The sequence below is a fragment of the Aricia agestis genome, chromosome 9 (genome assembly GCF_905147365.1).
Source record: "Aricia agestis chromosome 9, ilAriAges1.1, whole genome shotgun sequence".
Lineage (NCBI taxonomy): Eukaryota > Metazoa > Arthropoda > Insecta > Lepidoptera > Lycaenidae > Aricia > Aricia agestis.
This window is the reverse complement of record NC_056414.1, coordinates 5,782,530-5,808,556: the sequence shown is the minus strand read 5'-3', so window position 1 is coordinate 5,808,556 and position 26,027 is coordinate 5,782,530. Positions and strand designations below refer to the sequence as shown.

At 36.7% G+C, this 26,027-nt stretch overlaps 1 protein-coding gene and 1 pseudogene across 2 annotated transcripts; both read right to left on the bottom strand.

Annotated features, from left to right (window-relative positions):
- Positions 1–936: 936 nt before the first annotated feature.
- Positions 937–7,629, bottom strand: LOC121730196 (sodium-coupled monocarboxylate transporter 1-like). 2 transcript variants are annotated; one of them, XM_042119137.1, is made up of 13 exons: positions 7,371–7,629; positions 4,972–5,131; positions 4,817–4,882; positions 4,672–4,723; positions 4,347–4,414; positions 3,851–4,005; positions 3,533–3,673; positions 2,866–3,084; positions 2,436–2,575; positions 2,041–2,168; positions 1,548–1,717; positions 1,180–1,345; positions 937–1,043 (listed from the first exon to the last, which is right to left on the bottom strand). In XM_042119137.1, exons 1-13 carry the CDS (start codon positions 7,580–7,582, stop codon positions 1,005–1,007), a joined length of 1,716 nt encoding a protein of 571 aa, XP_041975071.1. In that variant the 5' UTR covers positions 7,583–7,629; the 3' UTR covers positions 937–1,004. The 2 variants fall into 2 exon arrangements, with proteins under 2 accessions (XP_041975071.1, XP_041975072.1); XM_042119138.1 differs by lacking the exon at positions 1,548–1,717.
- A 499-nt stretch (positions 7,630–8,128) lies between these two features.
- LOC121730195 lies at positions 8,129–25,473 on the bottom strand (annotated as a pseudogene).
- Between the last annotated feature and the right edge of the window lie 554 nt (positions 25,474–26,027).

Sequence of the window (26,027 nt, the reverse complement as noted above, 5' to 3'; positions counted from 1 at the left end):
ACTGTCTATGACGTGATATCTTAATTTGCGTAAATAATAATTATAACGATAGCAAATATATTTATTGTTAGTTTTTATTATTCGTAGTTATTATTGAAATAATTTTGCAACTTATAATTTTTACACATGAAAAATTATTATTAAGAGGATACACCAGGGGCAAGAGAAATTGAAAATAGGTATTTGAAAATGTATTGCTGTCTCACTAATCTCAAGTCTCCCACCGCAGAGCGCGATAGAGACAACACGACAAAAGTTCTAATAAAAGAACAGAAAATCTTCGATTCGTTGTCCGCTGATTCCTTCTCCAAAACTTAACCGATTTAAATACTTTTTTCATTAAGAATTAAAGCAAGGCTTAAGCTATGTTCCTATGTTTTTTTTTTTTTTTTGTATATTTTAGCCAGTTTTGTATTCTGGGTGTTTGAACACAGAGGAAAATCTTGCCATTTTTTTAGGTTTTTGGACGTTCTTATCTTTTTTAATAATAAAATTATGACAAAAAAGAAAACATAGAGACATGCTAATAGTGGCCACAGATATTCAGGAAAAAAATCATAACCCTACCGGCATTATCCAGGGAGGAAACAGGGGACAGCGTTTGTATGGAAAAACGTCGGTGTTATATTAGATATTATTATGAACTATGAACACTTAAGGTTCGTATCCTGTTATTAACATTTTCATGTAAAATGTCGTCAAGATGAGACCATTATATGTACACTGTGAAAAGTTATTAGCACTCGTCTGAAATAAAGCTTCAAAATCTTTAGCTCTACATATTATATTATTTGAATTTGGGACTTGGCCACATTACGTAGTTCTGCATTATCTATCTTTATAATATAAGCATTTATTTAATTGCTTAATTTGTTATTACAGCCGTTATAATATTAAAATGGTTAAAAACGGGTCCTTGAGTAAAACAAACTCGTACGCTCACAAATCATCATTTATTACTAGAAACTTACAATTGCAGCATCTCATTCTAATACTAATAAATACTAGCTTGGAATACTCTTAAGATGTATGTCTGGTTTTACCTGAAAAGAAATATAAAATTATTTCTTGGTCTGTTATTAAGTGATTGAGTATTGCAAGTATTTCATTACAATACTAGAAACAATGTACAGTTTTGGAAATAATGGTTAGGGTATAGCCTATAACCCTATCACTTACTTTATTCTTTTCTAACCAAGACCGTATTACAGGTGCGTAGAGTCGAGTATCCAATGTCGGTTTTTTTGTTGTTCTCAGGCTGATCAAACACGCTATTATGGTGGTTAACAAGCACCCAAACGCTGTAAGCCATAAGTAGGACAATCGGTATAGGGACGGCAAAGAACTGAAAAAAAAAGAGTTTATAGGTTTTATTATTCAAAAGCTCTAGGGAATAGATAAACTTAGGTACTTCCAAAAAAAACATCAGAAATCGGGAAATGTTTAGGTAACTTAAGGACCTTTGAAAGTTACTGCTGTAATATCGATGTTTATCATGTTTTATTGCTTGCTTTAGGTTTTAGTACTATAGTAAAATATGAACTAACCTATTCTCATCAATTTCATTAGCTGAAACAGTATCAAAAGCGTAAGTACAGTTGAAAGTAAATCTTTCCTTTTCCTTAAACGTTATTAGACCTCTAGTTTGGGCAAGCTGCGACTGCGTGGCGATCCACCATGCTGATATTAAGCCAATAACTCCACCACATAACGCACTCTGAAAATTATTATGGCCTGTAATATTTAATGGGTGTAAAACATATAGGTACTAAATTATTCTACTTCACTATTTTAAGCAAGATAAAACCTCCATACTTGATACTACTAAAATAAACATGAAGGTATTAAATTTTCTTATGAAAATAATAATACTTTGGGACCCAAGAAAGTACAAAGGATAGCTATTATTCGGGTAAACGATTAACGTGAGGATGATAAACTTCGGCGCAAAGAAAATACGGCAACAACAACTTTAAAATAAGCTGGTATTATAACAATAATTTATGTCACTGTTTAAGTATAAAAGAAAATATTAAGTACCAAACTATCTATGAATGGAAGAAAGAGTCCCATCAGAAATACTCCAGCCAACGGTCCCATTGACGCCGATGATAAACTCATTGCCAATTGCAATACCGAACCAAGCATTTCCACCACGAACACCAAACCTGTTAATTTAACAAACAAAAACAAATGTTATATTGTAAAAGTATCAAAATTATCAAGCAATAAATGTTCTAATGATATTGAATAGGTAAACACATTTTTAGCAACTTTTAACCGAAAAGTATATAAGTACTTACAAAAACTTTCAGACAACACACAGACGTATGTCAATGTTGAACAGTAAAATCTTTTAAATATTTTCGTGGTGGTAAGTAATAAATTTTTTATAATCACTTCATATTTATTTTTATAAATAAAGAAGTACATACCCACACAGATGCATCCCAGTATAACGACGACGGCTCGCACCAAAATTTGCGTTTGCTTGTGACTGAGGGACTTGAAAAATGGTTTCCAAAAATCTTCTAACACAACCGCTGCCATTGAATTTAGTCCAGTCGATAAAGAACTACAAATGAAATTTTACATGCAATTTTATTATTGTGATCATTAAAGTGTAAAGCTTCAAAATAGATATAAAGATGTTAGTAACTGTTAGATCCAAAACGTAATTTATTACAACGTATTTATAACATCAAAAGCAAATCATCGATTGATTGATGATTTGTTAAGCCAAGGCTTAAACTATTACACACATCATTTTTTATTGCGAAGTAGGAATTGACATACTGACGCATTCAGAATACCTACCTGTAAAACTATCAAAGACATAATCTACAGAAAGTTTTTAAATGGTACCTCAAAGCAGCACTAAAGACACCAGCAACAAAAACTCCCGGTACCCCCTTCCACTTGGACAGAATGTCCATGACCAACAACGGCAATATTTGGTCCTTCGCCAAAGCTAGTTTGGAGTCTAAAGGATCGCATCCACTGTATCGTGCATACGCAAGGAGACCACTGAATCCACAGATGAATACTATGATTGTTATTCCACCCAGGAAACCCCAAACAGCTCTGTAAAACAATAATTAAAACTACGTAAAATCTACAAAGTTTTCATAACAATGAATCAAGGATTTAAGCTTAAGAGAATGTATGAGATAGATGCTAATTATTACTAAAAGTTACTGACTGGATTTTGATGACATTGTTGTGATCGTTATTTTAAAGTACAAAATTTAAAATAAAAAATCGAAAACTGCGATGTAAAGAACATGGACAAAGTCGCAATAATTTAGATTCTAGTCCGTTATTTGCTAATTTGCTGGGAAATCGGAGTGTAGGTCGACCTCCAACTAGGTGGGACGACGATCTCCGCTTAGTTACAGGCCCATGTTGGATGCGAGTAGCAGGAGATCGGTCATCTTGGCGTTCATTGAGAGAGGCCTATGTCCAGCAGTGGACGACTATAGGCTGATATGATGATGATTTGCTAATTTATAAGAACATTTTTGAGTATTACCGCTTTGATGACTTTAAGTCTGCTAAAGAAAGGAATCTCTGCATCATTGACTGGTTGACCGCAATGTTCCCAATCCAATAAAATGTAGCTCCAATCGTGACAGACCAAATAGAATGCCTTTCTGTGAAATCAAAATTGAACCTAAAATCAACACATTAATTGCAGTAGTTAATTTTACCAACGAGAAAATAATCTTGATGGAAAATACTTTGAGCTATACAGAATCGACAAACTACTCAAATATTCAACAAAAATCGTAGCGATCTAAATTTTTTGGATATTAGAAGTAAAGTTTCATTAAAGACATTAAATATTTACGGTGGTGCCTCTATCCTGCCTGTTTCCCAATTCCTTCTGATAACTTCACCAAATCCACCAATATTTATGGTCCCTTTCACGATGACTAGAATCATGGCTCCTACCATCACCATCGTTTGGATAACATCAGTCCAGACAACTGCTTTTAGACCTCCCTGAAATAGAAAACAGGCGTTTAACATTAAGAACCTCTTTTTGAACAGAAGTGAAAGAAAAACTAAGCCCGGCCGCACATTATCCGAAATTTCTGATCAGGAAAATTTGGACGCCAGCCGGAACGCACTCTGTTCATACATTTTGTTGTGGACCTCGCATACTATCAGAATTCTGACGGGTCAAAATGTATGAGCTGGGCGGGGCGTCAAAATTTTTCTGATCAGAAATTCGGATAACGTGCGGCTGGGCTAAAACTTTTTAAAAATTGAAAGGATCAGAAATAAGAATGAGTTTAAATTTGAATAAACGAAAACACAACATAAGAATGACAAAAACTCACCACACAAGTATAAAAGATACACACTAGACAAACAATCGGAGATACAACATGTATGTTTACACCTGTAACTGAAATTAAAAGAATTCAGAAATTAATCTGCAGTAAAAATATTCTGATTGGTACATTAGTACATAGACCATAAGGGGAATGAATTCAAAGGAATTTAGCGCACCTCAATAATTTGGTCGGGTTTCGTAAAACCCAGCTGACAGATGACGATCAACCTTGACATGATACAACCCGACCTTATCATAGCCGACGTGAATTCGCTAAATAGCCTATGAATCAAATTACATAACTCATAAGAAAAATTATTTAGTTATACCTTGATTAAATGCCAGTGCTGGAACATAAATTACTATTGGAAGCCAAGCTAACTGGAAGAAAAAAAAAAGAAATGAAAACGTTTGTTAATGGATAATTTGGTGTTATAATTCATAAATTCATTCGAATACTCATGGAATACTCACCAAATAAACACTAAATATTACAGACCCAAAAATTCTCAACCTTTTATCATACCTTAGCTCCAAGTACTGAAACAAATATAAATAGATAGAAAAATATATAAGTACATCAAAATATATTTATTTTCAATTTCACCATTAACGTTATCATTAAATACCTCATAAGCCGAAGTCAGTTGTAGTTCATGGAACACTGGTATGAAGGTGTTGACGATTATAATGGACATCATGAGAGCACCGATGAGCATGAAAACAAAAGATGTGCCGAACACATACATCTCGGTGGGAATGCCCAATAGAGAAATACCTGAAATGAAACTATAGATATTGTTAATTTTCGAATTTCAGTGCTTGATAATACGGCTACAAAGATGCATTGTTGTTAATTTGTTTTATTTCTAATATATAAAATTCTCGTGTCACAATGTTAGATAGCGTACTCCTCCGAAACGGCTTTACTGATTTTTATATGCATACTAGCTGTTGCCCGCGACTTCGTCCGCGTGGACTTTAGTTTATAGTTGTTCCCGTACATCGATTGAATCGTTTACGCGCAAATCAGTCAATCGCAAAAGTATAATAATGTGTGGGAACCGCACATTTTTCCGGGACAAAAACATTCCTTGTCCCAGATTCAAATTAGTATCTCCAATCTCCATGCCAAATTTCATCAAAATATATTAAATAGTTTAGGCCAGGGCTTGCCTAACTATGCGTCGCGACGCCCCGGGGCGTCGCAACATTGTCCTAAGGGCGTCGCATATCAACACAACCAAATCGAGTAAACGCCTCGCCCATTATGTTTTTCATACATCCCGGGCAGTCTATATCCCCGGTTTCAGAAGCTATGCTCAGAAAAGCAAGCGCATCCTGCACTTTAGCCAGCCTTGCTGGCTTATGCTTGTGTTTTGATTTGGTCATTATTTCCTAATAAAAATATAAATGTCCAAATAGTGTTTTAAATGATAACCTACGTGGGGTAGGCTAGTTCTAAAATTAGAAATTATTCTTGGGAGCTGGGTTGAGGAGCGTCGTAAAGAAATGGCAAAGTCTCAAGGGCGTCACAGTACAAACCAAATAAGTTTGGGAAGCCCTGGTTTAGGCGATAATCATAAAAGTTTATTGTGCGGGAACCGTACATTTTCCGGGACAAAATTATTATTCCTTGTCCTTTCCTAAGACTCAAAGTATCTCCTGGATACCAAATTCCATCAAAATAGATTGAATAGTTTACGCGCAAATCATAAAAGTATATTGTGCAGTAACCGTACATTTTTCCGGAACAAAATGTATCCTATGTTCTTTTTCGGGACTGAAAGTATCTTTATAAGTACCAAATTTCAGCAAAATGGGTCCAGCCGTGATGTCGTGACCACGCGAAATATAACGTTCCGCGCGGCTTCGCCCGCGTAAATTAGATATTTCACAGACAAATTAGTCCACAAAAAATAGCCTATGATCCTTCACGTGGTCTACTTCTTATTTGTGCCAAATAACAGAAACATTGCTCCAGTAGTTCGTTAGATAAGCCCTTTCAAATAATTTCCCCCGTTTTTTTCACACTTTCCTGTATTTCGTCGTTTTTATTAGTCTTAGCGTAATAAAATATAGCCTATAGCGTTTCTCGATAAATGGGCTATCTAACACTTACTTTTTTTTTTTAATCGGACCAGTAGTTCCTGAGATTAGCGCGTTCAAATAAGCCCTTTCAAATAATTTCCCCCGTTTTTTCTACACTTTCCTCTATTTCTTCGCTAAAATTAATCTTAGCGAAATAAAAAACCTTTGTCGATAAATGGGCTATCTAACACTGTAAGAATTTTTCAAATCGGACCAGTATTTTTCACTGGTTTTTCCCACACACACAATTTCACCCCGTTTTTTCCACACTTTCCTCGATTTCTTCGCTCTTTTTAGACTTAGCGTGATAAAATATAGCCTATAGCCTTCCTCGTTAAATGGACTATTTAACACTGAAAGAATTTTTCAAATCGGACCAGTAGTTCCTGAGATTAGCGCGTTCAAACAAAAAAACAAACTAACAAACTCTTCCGCTTTATAATATTAGTACGAGTATAGATTCAGTGGGTCTGAGAATCGGCTACTGGGTACTTTTATATTGGTAAGTGCATTAGTTGAATAAATAATAGTAAATGATTACAACTCGAGACTGACGGCGACCATTGTTTGTGCGACGGGATAGCGATGGACGTTGCCATGGTGACATACTTATTTAGTCACGTCTTCAATAAAATAATACGGGTGAAATACTTTATATGGCAAAGAAACGTTTGCCGGGACAGCTAGTAATTACTTAAAATAAAAAGTTTACGTTGATTACGACACCCACAACTCTGCTGCGCCAAAATTCGTTTATCGCGCGGTAACCGTACATTTTTCATGGTAAAAAGTATCCTATGTCCTTTCCCAGAACTCAAAGTATCTCTATACCCAGGAAAATCAATCGGTTCAGCGATGATTAGACACAATGATTAGATATAACGTCATCTTTGTTAAAATACTAAGAGAAATTAAAAAAGTAAAAATAGAAACTTACCTAGCTACTAAAGAAAAACACACAGGTACCAACTCCATATTTCTCCCACCCATTAAATAATCTTGAGTGGACCTATTCTTCTTCACAAAACCAAAGTAAACACCGATACCACCACACACTATCAACATTAGGACAAATACAGAATAATCTATCAATGAGAACGTTTGAAAAGAAGACCTCACGGTCGAAACGTGCAACATTTCGGAATTCATTTTGTTGGTCACTTCTTCCGATCAAAGTCTTATGACTACGTCCAAAGGCTTCATCGTACAAACCGATTCTAAGATGGGAACTGTCGTGGGGCAATTGAAAGCAATTTTATAATTCACTGTCGCAATTTTTCACGCACTGTCTATTTTCGTCCTGGACCTTTATTGAAGATATCCTGTTGGGGGCTTAAAATAGATTTGTTTTGCGTTCAAATTAATTTATTGCCTGTGTGACCTTCGACTTTTAGTACTTCTGCTTAATTTTAAAGTGATGCTAGGTTTATAGTTTACAAATATTCCATATCAATCAAAAAACGTATATACGTTTTTTGATTGATACGGAATATTTGTATCAATCAAAAAACGTACCAATCAAAGAACGTATCTACGTTATTATTAAGATTAATAATAATATTATGATATTATGTCTCTGTAAATTTTTTTTAGTTATCATCAAGATATTTTAAACACTTCATTACATGGTACCTAAATGACATAATTTGAATTGCTTTTTGTAACAAACTATTAAATTAAAAAAAAAAACAAAAACACATAATTTTTTTATATTTTATTTATATTTCTCAGCTTCCTTCTATACTCTCTGTGATGTATTTCATTGGTATCGATGTTGAGTTCGTTGATTTTACATCCTGTAACAGAATATACGGTTCAGAAGTAACTCAAATTAAACCTACTTAGTAATATGAGTATAGCTGCAACCTCAGCAACACAATACAATATTTCATCGATAATTGAAATTCGATATTTCTGGACTTATATCTTATCATTGCAGAATTATCACACACGAATTCTTTATCAACATACCAAACAAAGCTTAATTTCTTTTCCGCTATCCATATCTTTTCCGTACATAAGCCATAATGATCTCTGCCGGTGTATTTCATGGTCCATTTTTAATTGTATTCTTATCATCAACATCTTTATCTTTTTTTTTAGCTAGCTAGCTTTATAGCTTCAAATCGATAGGACTATTACTACTAATAATTATTTCACCCATTTCAACATAATCAACGATTTTGTTATTATTATTTTCTAACCTTGTATTATCAATTTCTTCGCAACTTACCTTATTATCATCATAAGCTTTAATGTACAATTCTTCTGTGGGGTGAGGTGGTTCTTTGTATAATCTTCTTAATTGTGGTGCCAGTAATTTAGATGGAGGTGGCACGTATGCTTTGCCACGTAACCTGTTCAGCTTCGACACTATATTCCCAACTATTATTGTAATGAGTGCTCCAGATAGCGTGTACCACATGTATGACACATGGAGTATAGGATTAACTTCTTCCCTAAAATAAAATAAAAAATCATAATCCTTGTATACATAATATGGTAAAAAATATTTATAGATTCTACTTCATTTTTACAGACAGAAGATTAACGTGCTATTTAACACCTAAACACGCAGATGGAGCAGGGGCAAAACCAAAAGCTAAGATGCCACACACAGCTAGGCACTTGAAACAAACATAACTGCTATTTTCATTGACTTACCTTTCAACGGGTCTCGTTGTATCCACTGTGAAGTTATAGGTACAACCTTCGGTGGTAAAAGGTTTGTGAGGATGTACGATGTGACCGTTGACAATAGCCAGCTGGGCTGATAGACACCACCACGACATGAGGGCTAAACCCCACCAGCTAGAGCACCCTGAAGAATAATCACATTAATCCTAATTGCTTAAGTAATAGAATAATACCTAATAAATAATTATTTCAGACGTAATAAAATGATGTAAACTTTGAAAAACTCAAGAAGCGCCTAAAAAGTTCATGACTTCATAAAAAGATTTTAGCAATTGCTCTTGGGTACATTTGGTGGAGGGAAGGTATGTAAACAATCTTAACGATATTTTGAATTTACCGTAGAGATGAATACTTTAGTATCGAAAATAAAAATGTACCAGTGAATCCACCCAAGGCATCAAGATTCCCAGCGAGAAAACCCCAAATTGTGGTCCCATCGTCATTGCTTCTAACGTCATAGTCAACTGCAGAATGGTTCCCATCTTTTCAACGATAAAAACGAGACCTACAATCAAAAATGTTGAATTCACAGAATAGTGTTCTTGCTGTCTATAAATTGTAGTTTTTTTAGTGCCAATCGCATTGTTTTTTTTTAATTACTTACTTAATTCAATAAAAGTTACACTTAATATTTCATTATCTAAATGGCTTGTTATCTTTCTGATTATTTGAGTTATTAAAAGATAAGCCTTACATTATGATAAACAGTTAAAAACAAATACTGGTAAAATCGGGACAAAAATTCCAGAAAATTGTTCAATTATTGGCACCATTGCTATGTTCTTAAAAATCATCTTGTATTAATTAAATATATTAAAACCGAAATTGATGCAGCTTGTGATAACTGATAAGTAAAAGAGTTATACTTCTAATTACCTAAGCACAAAACTCCAAGAATAACCACAACGCTTTTGAGCAGCCAATTCGTTTGGCTATCTGTGAGCTCCCTCTTAAAAAATGGCTTGTAAAAATCTTCCAAAACAACTGCGGACATAGAATTCAGACTCGTTGATAGAGAACTAAAACAAAGAGTCGTAATTACACTAGCTTTTACGATATTACATGCACTTGGTTTTCATTTTAATCATTTTATGACTTAGCTAGACGTCCCGCACGGCTCCACCCGGATTAGCAGGAATCGTACAATATATTCCCGCAAATAAGGAGCTTAATAAATGTCTTTTCCCCTGGTCTACACCATATCTGTGGCAAATTACATAAAATCGAGACAGAAGCTCAAAAGATTTTCTCGTTCAACTTTATCATAATAATAAGACGTACTTATAGGTTAACTAAAATATTGTAGCAACTGAATCAAAATTTTGTAAAAATCTTCCAAAATTTTGATTCAGTTGTTACTCAGTTGAAAGCCCCCTGGTTCAGACACTCCTATTATAGCAGAAACCAGAAACTGTTATCTTCTAGAAGTCAAAGTAGGATCACAGAACTTCAGCTATTCATTTGGATTTAGAATTACGTGCAACATTAATGTGTTTAGCTGAGTTGGCCTAAATCAAAAAAAGCAGATCCTGCAAATTCTTCGGCTAGTTATATTTTTGGCTTCGTTGCTCAAACGTTAACTTCCAAGTCCTTCCTTTTCCAGATTTCATAAGATATGCTTATTGCTTACCTAAGAGCTGCACTGAATATGCCGGCAAAGAATATGCCAGGTAGACCGGGAATCTTCCCAAGAACATCCATTACTAGGAGTGGCAGTAATTGATCCTTTGCTTTTATCAGCTGAAAACATAAAAACATTACAGCAACGTAACGAAATTGAGCTGCTAAAAATAGTGGTACTTTTGCATTTCTTGATCATTCATGAGTTATTTCTTATTACATTAATAAGAGAGCAACATCTGATAACTTTTGTACCATTGAGGATATTGATTTATTTTCTTGTATGGTGGATAAAGAGATAAGATTCAGCTTTGAAAGAGTCATTTCAAAATCCATTGCATCGTCCCGTCAAGTTGCAATGTGACCTTACCCTTAAGTTTCAAAGGCAGCATTTTTTAATAATACATGTAATGAAATTATCAGAAAGTAGAAATCTCAATTACCTTGGTCTGCAGCGGATCGCAGTCGTGGAAACGAGCGAAAATAAGAAGTCCGCAGTACAAACATAAGCAGTACAGTACGCACATCCCCATACAGAATATGAAAACTGCCCTGAAAATATTTTTTACTTTAACAACCTTGCCATAAGATTTATTTTCGGCCTTAGGAAGTTCGACCATGTATCCGAATACCGTAGGAAACTCAAGTGGCTACCAATTCGTCTTCGACGTGATGCTCGCATTCTGCCACTTGTGTTCTCCATCATACATAATCAGTATCTGCCGTCTTATTTAAAGGATAACTTTTCGTTTCGACAAGCAGAGAAAGAGTTACGTTCTGCTTCAAATCGCCTTTTAGACGTGCCTGTGCAACAAACTAAATGCTATAGCTCTTCTTTTGCTACTACGGGAATAAGGCTGTGGAATTCACTACCAACCCATATAAGAATGACGGCTACACAATACACATTATCGGCTTAAGATGCTGCTCGTAGTGATAATACCCAACCTATATAAATTGACATTCATCCTATTATAATTAATATTCAACATTGATCATCAAGTTATTATTTTTAGTTATAAGTTCCAACCTCTAAATTTGTTTCTGTACTTACTTTTTATGTTATTAAGTAGGTACCTATTTATATGTGTATTATATTAATGTTGGTATGTATGTATTTGTGTATGTATCATTAAAATAAAGTCATCTTATCTACTATAATATTGCACACTCATAATAATAATTCAATAATATTCTGTCCTTTACCTGTGGTTGCCTGGAAGAAATTACTAATTAGTAATAAGGCCGCCATTGTAGTACACTGTATTAGTTAATAAATGTTGTAATTTTCTTCTTAACGTGTGCACAATAAAGTACCTATATTTATTATTATTATTATTATTATAACCTTGTGATTTTAGGGTTTCGTAGCCAAAAAACAAAAAATCAGTACCTTTATACCATCATGTCTGTCTGTCCGTCAGTAAGTATTTCACAGCATGTTTTCTCCGAAACTATAAGACATAGTACCTACTGTAGAAAATTTGGTCATACAAAGATCGATATCGACATAATATCGACTCTACAAGTTATACTTTAGGGTTGCTGAGGATTCCTCTTCCTCTTCCTCATAATGAGGAAGTTCCGCAATATTTTGGGTTCCTCAACCGTTACCGCATCCTCAAAAATAAAAATACAAAAATTAGGAGGAATTTATGAGGAATTTCACTGCGCATGCGCGTCGCGTATCCAATCATGGCAACGCACACGCCAGAGCGCGATGCCGGACCGAACGGGCGAGCGTGACCTACTTGTTTGTTTTAATTTTATTGACATAATATAGCAAGCGTTGTTTTGTTTACGCGTGTACGCAGCTACGCACGCAGTGCGATAATCTAATAATTTGAATTCTTTTATCGAAAATCGAAATGAGACCGAAGTGTAGTGCTATATCAGGGGTTCCCAGACTTTTTTATCCACTGCCCACTTTGAGAACAAAATATGTTTTAGCGCCCCCATGTTTCACCTACTTTCTTTTCCTAATTTAAATTAAGGGGCTTTTGCCACAAATTTTTTGCCCACCCACCCTCTACAAAACGCCGCCATTTTTTCTGAGTCCCACACTGCCCCCCTTTAGACCTTCAGCGCCCACAAGGGGGCGTTATCGCCCACATTGGGACGCTGTACTATATGGACGTACTTCCTCTTCCGCTTCCTCATCCGCATCCTCTTCCTCAAAAAAAATATCCTCTTCCTCATCCGCATCCTCTAAATTTGCGCGTGACAATTCCTCTTCCTCCTCCTCTTCCTCATAATCACTTCCTCAACAACCCTATTATACTTCAGTGGAAATATCTTTAAACTTGGGTAATAATTATTTAGCTGTCCGTAATAACGACTTCTACAAGTCCTTCAGAGCTTTTACACCTCCGATAGGACTTTTATGCTTACTAAAGATCGCCCAATAGTCGAAATTCGACCTTAGTTTTAACAACATTAGGACTGCTACCTATATTTTGTAAGAAAATATTGACATTATCATAATATTTTTTCAACTCTTGTCTTTGGGACTTAGTATGTATGATAAAAGCATAATTTCAAAATAATATTAGCTCGATGCACTCCTTCACCATATAAACTATAACTGTGCAAAATTTCATTCACCTACGTTTCCCCATTTTTCGTCAAAAGGGATACAAAGTTTTTGGCTCACGTATTAATATATAGATAGATGACATAAGGATCACGCGCAGAAAACTCAAGTAAATAAAAGTATATTATATATACAGATGAATATAAAAAAAAATCAGGTTCGGAAGTCGGTAATGGCGCTTAGCACGGGATTATACAACATTAGGTTATTTAGATTATTATAATTAAAAGAATTATAATATAATTTAAAGAATTTGAATTTGGCGTAAGGATAATTCGCAGGAAACGGACGTAAAAATATTAATGGAACTTACCATTTTGCGCCTCTGAGTGTCGGTATGGCCAGGTACCGTTGTACCATCGTTTGATTGACAGAGTTCGCTTGGAGCCAGTATACGATCCCCCCAAACACCAAGTTCCAAAACGTATGACGAGTTGTCGGATTCCAGTCCCAACTGAAAGAAATCTTATTTTAATAAGAGCAAAATTTTTCAACTAGTCAAAAAAACTTTTTCGTGTATCTTATCGTTCGATTGCACGAGAAGCATATTCAAATCGATTTGAGTATAAGAATTGGGCGCCAAGAATTCCTCAAATTCGAGACAGTTTTATTCCCCAAATAATTAAAGCCATACTTGTAGAAACTAGACAATTAACGAGTTAAAGTACAGTTGCTGATCATTTACAAATCAGTACTATTGTAAATTGCCATAATTTGTCTCTTTCAAAGGAAAAAAATGCATTTGCTAGACTAAAGTACTAGATTGCTTAGAATAATCTAAGAGCCCTATCCTCTGAAGTTATTCACTTTTAGCGCTTACAGACGAACGGCACTTGACGGCACGCGTCGCAACAGCCGTAGATATGTCGCAGTCATCTGGTTTAATCTGCGATTCGATTGAATAACTAGCTAGCGCATTCATTGAATGATTGTTGTCCTTTAGTCATTCAATTGAATGACTAAAGGACAACTCGTCAAGACGTTGACTGTGACGTTTAACATTTTGACTAGAAGTCATAATATGGTGAAATCGTTAAATGGGAAGCTATCATTTTTTGAACTAGCTGTTGACGTGGTAGTAATAGGTAAATCCACGCTGTCATATTATTTATTTACATTTAAAGAACTACAAAGTAAATTTAATAGACAAAATATCAACTCAGTGCTATCAGCTGCGCGAGCTGTTTGACGCCATGTTTGTTTAAGTGACTACTAGCGCAGTGGGAAAAAAGTGAAATAAGTTCAATTACCTGACTGACTTCATATCCGCTCTCTTCAAAGGGCTATGTTACAAATCGCTAACAAGTCGGACGTTAAGTGACGATCGTTCAATCGACGTTCGGCTGAGTCGTTCAATTGAATGGTGTCATTCAATGAATGCGCTAGTCATTCAATCGAATCGCAGATTGAACTAGATGACTGTGACATCTACATGCCGACGGCAGCAGTCGGCGAGTGCCGTCGACAAGTGCCGTTCGTCTATAAGAAGCCTTACTCCGGCAGCTCAATCCGGCCGGTGTCCATGTTCCTCTGCCACACGACGCCGAAGCCGCCGACGTCGAATGTGCCCCTGATGGCCACCAGCATCATCGCACCCAACATGGCGGTGATCTGTATCACGTCAGTCCATACAACTGCTTGCAGACCGCCCTGGAAATGGAGGTAAGAGTTTAACTATATTATGCCTACCAGAATTATGCCTGGCAGAATTTGAGGACATCGAGAACCCGCAAGATTGCTATTTTTATTTAACAGGCGTTTTTATTTTTATGCGTACTGTCCTGCCATTCCTCAATGTCATTCCTTCTTAGTTCTTATTTTTCTATTGAATACACGCAAGTTTGTATTACGGGCTTTCATTTTGCTCAATTAGAGGTACTTGCGGCTACTTTTAAAAGGGCAACCCAAAATTAATCCATTCTATACGTTCTAAAGATTATTTTAAAATATATTTGATCGAAAAAAACGATTCATGCAGGATTTTACGGTCGGATCTTAGGATATAAGGAGTATTTGATCGATAACGCAGTAAGCTGTGATTAGTATTAACTTTACTAATTATTTTAAAAGCTTTTTTGATGTTTTGTGTACGTAATCACGAAGAATGTTTTGTGTACGTCAGTCTGTTGTTATGTGGTGTACCTAGTACCTACACTTAGAGTGGGTTACAGTAGGTTGCACCACAGGCGTCATTATAGCTACAGTTAAGGTTAATTTTAGTAATAACCATAACAATATCCACATAATCGTTAAATATATCGATTTGACAGTTGATTTCACATTTTGTTATAGATAAGGCATGTAAGTTGGTGCAGCTAACTCTTAAAGTGTATATAATTTTACTACAACCATAACTCATTAATCATTAGGGTTCTAAAATAAGGACAACTTGATCAATTTCATTCCAATTGTTTTTAAAAAGGAAAAGAATATTATAATCTATAAGATAATATCAGAATGAGTATCTACTTACTGCGCTTGTATAGAAGATGCAGACCAAACATACTATCGGTGTTATGACGTGGACATTTACACCAGTCACTAGAAGAATAAAAATAAAATAAATTAACTGTTGAATGTAAAACCTCCTCATTATTATAAAGTCGGTTAAAATAGAGAAGGTGTCATCTCGCTCGTTCAATATTAAATCCTCTGACAATTCGTTCAAATTATAAAATCTATATAGTGAAAACAATGTAACTTACCTTGATTAAATGCCAAAGCTGGACCGTATATCACGATAGGAAGCCAGCCAATCTGAGAAAATAAATTTATGTAATGTTTATAAATTATTGGAAATTTTAAATTTGACGTTTCAAAAAATACGATTTTACTGTTTCATAGGATTCGGATCGAATCGTAGCTCGAATGTTATGTATTAATATCATAGACTCAGAATACTGCAAAAGTAGATCATGTAAGTTATAACTCAACACTTACCAATGTCAGAACAAAAAGGATGGATCCAAACAGTCGCACCTTATTGTCGAATCTCAGGGATAAGTACTGAAAGAATAAACTTAAGATGCAGAGACTAAAAAATTGATATAAGTACCTAAACAAAAGTGAAAAGAGTAAATACTTGTGTTATCATAAACCGCAGTTTACCCTTAATTCAATCAACTCGAATTTATAAAATATAAGAAGCATTGCCTACTTATTCCTCGATGTCAATAAATACGGACCCCTTCGTGCGAGAGTCTCACTCGCACTTGGCCGTTTTTATATAATAAAAGAAGATTGATATTATTTATCGAGCTGAAAAACATTACAATAATAATTGACTGGATTGCCCAAACCGCTTATGTGCGCGGCAAGGCTGAAAACTATCTTATTTTTTCAAGATATCGTTTTCGTTTTTGATTTTAAAAGTAAAACATAACGCTTATAATTTGGGTCTATCCTTATTCATAATTCATAATTCATTTATTATTAAATAAACATAAATAGGCGATTTCCAATTTTGGCGGCTTGTCGCCGAACTATTTTACTCAATATCTAGACCGATTAACAGAAAACTTGATTCTGGATTATATTTTTATTTTTATGTAGTCGTTCTATATAGTTGACTCTTCATTATATATGAATTTTACTGTACTAACTTCTGTAGTTGAGTTTTTATGACACAGTTTAGGTCTGTCGCAGAGAATTTTTAAATTTTGGTGGGATTTACGAAACGTTGTTTATACAAAATACCATTGATCCCTTAAGCATAAAAAATACGCCATTTAATTCTTTCAGCCACACGCTAACCATTTTAGGAGGTGGCTGTGGGCTGGGTCGTACCAGTTTCCAGCCAGAAATGAAAGAAAACCGTTTTATCACAAAACCCGCGATTTTATGCAATTTTGGTGTACTTAAATTATCCTACTTGTGGCAATAATATCATGTTGTTATTTTGAATATCAGTACTCAGTAGAGTTTTGGTTTGTTTATAGTTAAGTTAATGTGCTATAAGTTATAACTTTAGTACACTTAGTTATTTTTAAGATTATTTTTCTCGCAAATTCCAATTTTGGTGGGTAAGAGGGTGTGTAAAACATTATTTTTCCAAAATACCATTGATTCTTGAAGCATAAAAAGTACACCATTCGCTTCATTCTGTCACAAGCTAACTCGTTTAGGTAGTGGTTGTCGTAACAGTTTCCCGTAAACACCTTATCCCCAATTTTGGTGGAAACAAAAATTTCCACCAAAATTATATAAAAAATGCAAGTTGTTGAAATCCACTCAATTATGGGTCTTCTGACGCATAATATTAACGTAGCATTCGTTTGCTCGTAGCGCGGCGTCGTAGGCCGTAGCACTATAGTTGGTCCGTAGACTCCGTAGCAATTATCAATTAGCTTTTGTAGTATATCCACCGCGGCGCACGCTGTGCACGGCCACGTGGTACACGGATTTATTTATTTGGCTACGTGAGGCAACATTTTCACTGCAACACACGCTATACAAACACGTTAATCACGAATGATTAACGTGTTTGTATTTTTATATACGTGGGAATACGTTTGTAAATTTTTATACGTGGGAGAGCCATGCTTCGGCACGAATGGGCCGGCTCGACCGGATAAATACCACGTTCTCACAGAAAACCGGCGTGAAACAGCGCTTGCGCTGTGTTTCGCCGAGTGAGTGAGTTTACCGGAGGCCCAATCCCCTAACCCCTACCCTATTCCCTTCCCTACCCTCAACTATTCCCTTCCCTTCCCTTCCCTACCCTCCCCTATTACCCTATTCCCTCTTAAAAGGTCGGCAACGCACTTGCAGCTCTTCTGATGCTGCGAGTGTCCATGGGCGATGGAAGTTGCTTTCCATCAGGTGACCCGTTTGCTCGTTTGCCCCCTTATTTCATTAAAAAAAAAAACGGATGTGAAAAACGACAACTTTAAGGAGAGCGATTCAAAGTCTAAATTGTGCATAACTTTTTACTTATTTCAAGTAGGATCATGAAATTTCAGGGTAATACTATAAAAGTTATTTACGTTTGATATGTTATTATGAGTATCTCGTATTTTATGCCTAAATATGAGATAAGTCACTGACCTTTTTAATGGGGTACGAGTAATGCTGATTTGTCGGAAGTGCCAGAACCGACATTGTTGCTTGTAGCAAATCGATGATTGCTTGTCGGAAGTGGCATATACTACATTGTTAAGTGATAATTGTTAATTTAAAAATATGTCGCATGTAGAAATTACCAACAAAAACGACAACAATTTAAAGAAAAAAAAATAGTTTTATGGACTTCTGTCAAATAAAACGTAAAAACAATGTACGTATGAAAATACAAAACATTTCTTATGATTTAAATAATTCGGAAAATCAAATTTTCATTCGAAATGAAAACTTACTTAAAACATTGAAATTAAAAACTATTACCAACACTATTTTGTTGACTTTTTGATAGCATAACTTAAATTACCTAAACAAAATAAAAATATATATATTAATTATAAAGAGAAAAAGTTTGTTTTATTCGTATGTTTCTTTGTATTGAATGGGCTCAATAACTACTGAACTAATTTTAAAAATTATTTTACTTTTGGAAAGCTACATCATTAGCAAAGAACACAGGCTATGTATTATTCTGAAAAATATTAGGGATCCAACCGAAAATAGCAAAAATATAACCCAAAGTGGTAAAAATTTGCCAAAAATTTCATTATTTCGCTTCCGCTACGAAGAATAATGATGATACATCAAAATAATGTTATACATGTTTATAGTACTCATCATTATCTACAAAAAAGCCCAGGGCAGCTTATGTCTATCTTTTATGGTTAACGAATAATAACCATTACTTTCATTAAAAAATTTACTTCAAATCATCTCCTTCTAGCGTGTCTTTTTTTGCATATTCGTTATTAAGCCTTACCTACATAAATATCAAAATATTAATTGGAATTATGTGAAAAATTGAATTGTCCTTTAAATTATTACCATGAGCCAAATATTTTAGAAGGACAGTTTGATTAAAGCTCAAAATAAGGCGCCCGCGCCGACGCAGCAACGGCGGCGGCTACCATGAATGTGTAATGGAAAATATTATATTTGCAAGTCGAACGACCGGCTATCGATCTCATCTAGATCTTCCAAATATGCTGGAGAGATGATAGTGCCTAAATGTGTGGGGAATACAGAAAGTACTGACGAAGGACTGACTGTTTTGCAGGCCCATGAAACGAAGTTCGCGGAGTCAAGTAGTTCTTAAAAATTTCTACATTTTAGGACACTTAGTACCACCACAGCCTTTGTTTACATAAAAAATTGGGATTAGTATTTATTAGATTAATTATTCAAAAGCAGTCTTCTTTATCCGAGATTTTCTCTGATCCATTGTGGTATTTTAAATAGCATTTTAGATATTATTTTTGTGAATTATGTCACTTTTACATAATTTGAGTAAATCTTTATGTTTGTAGCCTACCTGCTTAATAGCAAAATGCCAAGAAAGTCTGGCTTTATTGCGGCTACTAGTCACCAAATCGCAAAACCATGAAAAATACGATAAATAAATAAAAAATTATATTAATTCATTATGTATGACATGTGATAACAAAAACCTAATTTTCGCACAAAAGTTACCCATTTTAAAGCCTAACAAGGTACAAACTACAAGCGCCATTTAATCAATAAGAAAAGTAAATGAAATGATTATGATTTAGTACTACCGACATTTTACCAATTTATATACCACATAACAATGTCAGAAGTGGCACTACCGACAATTTAACCATTTATAAAACCGATTAAAAATGTCGTATGTGGTACTACCGACATTTTACACATTTGAAAAACCGGTTAAGAACGTTGGATGTGGTACATCCTACAATTTTAAGTTACCTACGAGAAATTAATGTTGATGAAGTTAAGAATTCATCTCATAATCAAATCTAAAGCAATAAAACATAAGCTATACTGTTAAAAATATTTAAAAAATATTATAAAGAATAGTAAATACCATTTTCCGCACTAGCGTTGGCTTTGGACATAAATTATTACCATCAGCATTTTTTGCCTTTTACTATATTTTTCTTCATTTCGTTGAGTACCAAGTTTTAATTGGCCGTGCTGATCTTATAGACATCGAAAATGGCGTCGAAAAGTAAAAAAATATAACTACGGTAGCAAAAAAACAAGTGACAGCGCGATGTCCATTTCCTCCGTTAACATAGTCGGATGTGGCACATCTTGCGCTCTTACTCGCTTCCGCGTTCCGTTAATAACGTAGGTAGTGACTATCCGACATTGTTAGCGGGCTACCTTAGTAATATACGACATTTTTAATGTGGCTATTTCAGAAACTACCCATAATATAGATTTTTTCTTTTCAGCTCATGATAGCCTTGGTTATAAGGACATATTTTATGAAATAAAACAAAAATGACGATTTTGCACATCCGACATTGTTAATAGTCATGGGCGGTCTGTTCACTAGGAAATGTCCAGATTCCACTCGAGGAAGGATAATGTTTTGCTATTGTTTTAGATGTGTTGGACATTTCCTAGTGAACAGACTATACACAATAATTGTTGTTACGTAGTTATCCTCTTAGCTTCTGTGTATCCCGTGCACAGCATGCGTAGCGTGGCCAGCGTTGAGCTACGTGTGCACCATATTCAAATCAAATCAAATCAAATCAAATCATTTAATTCAGGCATCAGAGGCCCATATAACAAATACCTTAAATCTAACATACATATAATTATATAATAAATACCTTAAAACTAACATACATATTTTATATATACTTAAAAACTAACACTGTCACATTTTGCCGGCGACGTGACTCGCTTCGTTCCGGAGTCTCCCCCGGAACCTCCGATAGACTACATCCATCGGCCAGAACTCCGGCGCCTCGAAAGTCGACAGAAGATTCGTCGGTACTCTCACCACAAAGGAGCTAAAGTTAACCTTGTGGCGAGACTGCAGACGCTCGACCCTCAGGCGCAGTGTCGTCTTCTTCTGGATGTAGTCCACGACATCCTGGACCTCCATGGACCAGTGCAGGCGGGATATGTACAGGGGCGTCGCGGGGACCTCGCTCCGCAGACGCAGCTCAGGTACATATGGTGCGGTGCCGCGATGGTTGCGGGCGGCGGGCTTCTTCCTCCTCTCCACCAGTATGAAGCCCTCCTCATCGCACCTCCTGCCTTCGTCCTTGCCAAGCCGAGAAGATTCCACCTTGCGGCTCTTCGTAGCCTTGCGGCTCTCAGTCTCGCGACTCTTCGAAGCCTTGCGGCTCTCATTCGCCCCATTAGTTTTCGCCCGCGGGGGAGGTGCGGGGCGACCAGCAACAGTCGCAAAGTTTTACTGAGTCGCCTGAGGACTCAGGGTCGGCGCAACCGGGAGGGGAGCGGGGGCGGGGGCGGCAGCGGCGGTGTTCGTTGACCCGTCCGATGATAATGCTGACGGGCTAAACGTGCTCGCTTGCGCGCCACGACGAGTAGTGACGAATGCGGCATCAGCATCAGGTGACCTACATATTGAATTACCACTTTTTAATTGCGATAATTCAATACGTAAGTCACTGATCGTAGACTCTGATGCCTGCAATCTACCTCGAACTCCGGCCAGCTCCTCCTTCAGGAACCTGATGTCCTTCAGTAGGCTGACGACGTCGACGTGGTCCAATGTGACGGGTGGCAGCTTGTGGAGCTCCTTTGCCACAAAAGCCGGCACCTCATCAGGATCCGTCTGCTTCAGCAGGGAGATGATGTCCTGCACGCTCCTTTCCGTTCCGTCTCTTCGTCGCGACGGCATATTCGCGCTCTGTCCGAGCGTCTCGTATAGCAGCTGCTTGCCCTTGCAAATCTCCTCGCTGGAGAAGGAGGACTTGCAGATCTGCATGATGCTGACCTCGTCCATAGTGTCGATGGCGTGCTGGATAAACGCCAGCAACTCGTTGGCCACGAGCGCCATGGTCACGTGCAGCGGCAATGTGCCGCGCGATTCGCAAAAATATTACTTTTGCTGCGCGTGTAACGCGGAGCACGACCGGTCGCTATCTCGACGCATTACACTTTGATATTTGATATTTGATATTTGATATTCGAGCAAGCCACGTGAGTCAATTCATACGTAGCGTGTCCGTGGGTTGCAGTGGACACAGTCACATATTTTCTTGCAAAGCGAAGCTTGACGCACGTGCGTAGTCTCTTCGTGCGCTGCGGTGGATCCGCGCCGTTATAACTACTAGATGATGCCCGCAACTCCGCCAAAATTCGTTTATCGCGCGGGAACCGTACATTTTTCTAGGATAAAAAGTATTCTATGCCCTTTCCCGGCACTCAAAGAACCCCCATACCAAATTTCAGCAAAATCGGTCCAGCAGTTTGAGCGTGAAGAGGTAACAGGCAAACAGACAGACGGACAAGCAGACAGACACACTTTCGCAGTTACGATATTAACTACGGAGCTACATATTTGCCTAAAATAGCTATACACTATACAGCTATGTGGCCACAGAGACAGAGTGCGCTAAGATCGATTCACTCAGTGCCTACTTTAAAGACATTTTCTCGCGACCGACCGGATGCGACATAATATTATGTTTATGAGTTTATTCAACTTTTATTACATCCTCTTAAAACTTTATCGTCCGTCCTTCGAGGTAATGCGAAGAAAAATTTCACTTTTACCGTGGTTTCATACACACGACAATTTTCTGTGTAAACAAACCTCATAATTGGACGTGAGTTTAAGTCCATGGAACACTGGCAGGTAGACTTGGGTCATGAAGATGGACATTAGCAGAATACCGCCCATGATGTATCCATACTGAGTTCCGTTCATGTACACCTCAGTGGGAGATCCAAGAAGTGTGATCCCAGAGACGAAACTGTAAAAGAACGATGTATTATTATTTATTATCAGTTCCTAATATTATTAAAACTCGCGGGTATCGTACACGTTCGCGCTAAAATGTAGCATTTAAGCTGCGCGTGCACTGGATCGGAATTAGAGTGTACGGAGCGTACGGATTTGTTGCTTTGTATTGATTTGTATGGTACTGCGTGCACTGGATCGGCATTTCTGCGGCTGAGACCGGAATTTATGCCGATGACGTCATCCGCAGTGAACGCGTCATTCGGATTCCGATGGTTTCAAGCTCTGACGTGTTTACGACGACGCGACGGCTATACATAAATACTTATTCACGATGAATGACGATATTTTAATTACTTTAGTGGAAAAATATGAAGAACTTTACAATCTAAAACATCAACATTATAATAACCAACTGAGGAGAGACAATAATATTTGGGATGAAATTGGGCAAATAAAAATAATGAATTTAGTTTCCTCTTGTTTCTCTTTTCCTCTTCTGATATAATACATCTAATTACTTACAACTATATCCTCGTCACTATTCTCCATAATGAAAATGCACGTAAGACTATGACGGACTAAAAATAACTAAATTGCCGATGCCGAATGCGAATGCAGTGGACGCACCCCATCGGAATTTCGTAAATGACGACGCTCCGTACGCTCCGATTCCGATCCAGTGGACGCGCAGCTTTAATAGACACATAATAAGTCCTTCTCTCGGACACCTCTAAAATCGTTAGCGCGTTAAAAAAAAAAACATAATCTCCAGACTCCAACTTTGTAATAATATTACTATTGCAATTATAGCAGAGAAGTTGAAACTCTTTACTTAGTTCTATAATCTTAGTGAAAGCATACCTAGGCCTAGGGACGCCTACGGCCGCTAATCAGTGTTAATACTTTGAGTCCCGGGAAGTTTTGTCACGGAAAAATATATTATCTACGATAAAACTTATTTTATGACAAAGAAGTTGCGGGCAACTTCTTCACGCTCAAACCGATAAACCGATTTTGATGTTTAGTCACAGAATATATATTAGTAGTAAGTACCAAGTTTAGTGTATATTATATAGCCTATAGTAGAGCATGTACCTAACTTAAAATGACGCGCCCCTCCCTCGTACAACGTATTCACAGTACAACATTTTTTATTTATACTCGTATCAATTATTATCAACTAGTGAAGTGGTGGGGCGCGTCATTACAAATTAGGCAAGCTCGCATAATATGATGAGTACCGGGAAAGGACAATATTATATATAAGTATATATAAGTATATATATTATATATATATATTATGTACTTATATATACAGTAGTGTGTAACAAAAATAAGTGATAATACTTTAGGGTGTGTACGTGTTCCTTGTAGAGAGTTCACTGTGAAAGTAGCAGCTCTGAAAGACGAACATTTTTTTTCACTTTTGTATGGGCAAGGGCCCGAGCGTCACGAGTTTCCCCATACAAAATAGAAAAAAAATTTGGTCTTTCAGCGCTACTACTTTCACAGTGAACACTTTACAAGGAACACATACACACCCTAAAGTATTATCACTTATTTTTGTTACACCCTGTATATATATATATATATATATATATATATATATATATATATATATATATGTATGTATGTATAATTGGAATCTCAGAATCGGCTCCAACAATTTTCATGAAATTTAGTAATAATATAGGGGGTTTCGGGGGCGATAAACCGATCTAGCTAGGAATCATTTTCAGAAAATGTCTTTTTATTCGTGTTTAATCGATAATCGATAAACTGAAAAATATGACTCTTCCTGACATCTATTGGCGAATAATAATACTATTTTGTTAGCAACTAATTGTTTTAACGACCAGCAGATGGCGTTATTAAGTAACACGAAGTCAATGAGGGTTTGCTATAGGTACCGAGCAAAGCTCGGTCATCCAGGTACTTATATTTTATACAAACTTATAAAAAACTAAACTATATTTATTAGAAACAACAAAAGAAACTGTACAAACAGACAGTCATGCTGCTAAGAGCGTTTCTTCCAGACTTACTAGACTTCTTCTAGTTAGGTTTACTCACCTTGCGACTAGCGACATGGCGACAGGTATGACCTTCATGTTCCTACCCCCAAGTAAATAATCACTCTGGTTCGTCTGCTTCTTGAAGAACCCCCAATATACCCCCACGAGGGCACTTATAGCCAGCATCAACACAAACACAACATAATCCACCCACGAAAAAGTCTGGATATACTCCATTTTGTCACTCTCGGCCGTGGAATTTTTTACTCACAACGATCGGGGCCAATATTCAAATGGCAATGGAGACCCAATCTGTACAATGAAACAATTACTTTAACAAGAAGGATGTTGCGTTGCCCCCTAGCGGGACGAAAAGTACGCGATATTAGGGTTCCTTTATTGCGAAGCTGATTTTTATGGGCCACTTTGGGCCGTGGAATACCATAATATTGCATAGCTGCCTACAGTAACATGACGTTGATCAGAGAGGAATATGTGCCTCCGTGGTCTAGTGGTATAGAGCGCGGCTCTTGACTCGGAGGTCGTGGGTTCGATTCCCGCGTTAGAAACATGTTATTTCCAAGTTTGGTTAGGACAATGCAGGCTGATCACCTGATTGTCTGACAAGTAAGATGATCCATGCGTCGGGTGAGCATGTAAAAGGTCGGTCCTGCGCTTGATCTTTCGCAGGTCGTGTCGATTTACCGTCCCACTAGGTTATGAGAGTAAAGGAATCAGGAATGTACTCTTGTACAGATTGCACACACACTTGGGCACTATAAAATTACTCCTGCGTAGCTGGCCTGGTTTCAATGAAACCGCTCACCACCACCG

Coding starts and splice junctions, on each gene's coding strand:
- LOC121730196 (XM_042119137.1), bottom strand. CDS start 7,582: ATGAATTCCGAAATGTTGCACGTTTCGACCGTGAGGTCTTCTTTTCAA. Junction 4,724..4,816: donor TAATATTTAGTGTTTATTTG/GTGAGTATTCCA, acceptor TTTTTCTTCCAG/TTAGCTTGGCTTCCAATAGT. Junction 2,169..2,435: donor ACTGGGATGCATCTGTGTGG/GTATGTACTTCT, acceptor TTAAATTAACAG/GTTTGGTGTTCGTGGTGGAA.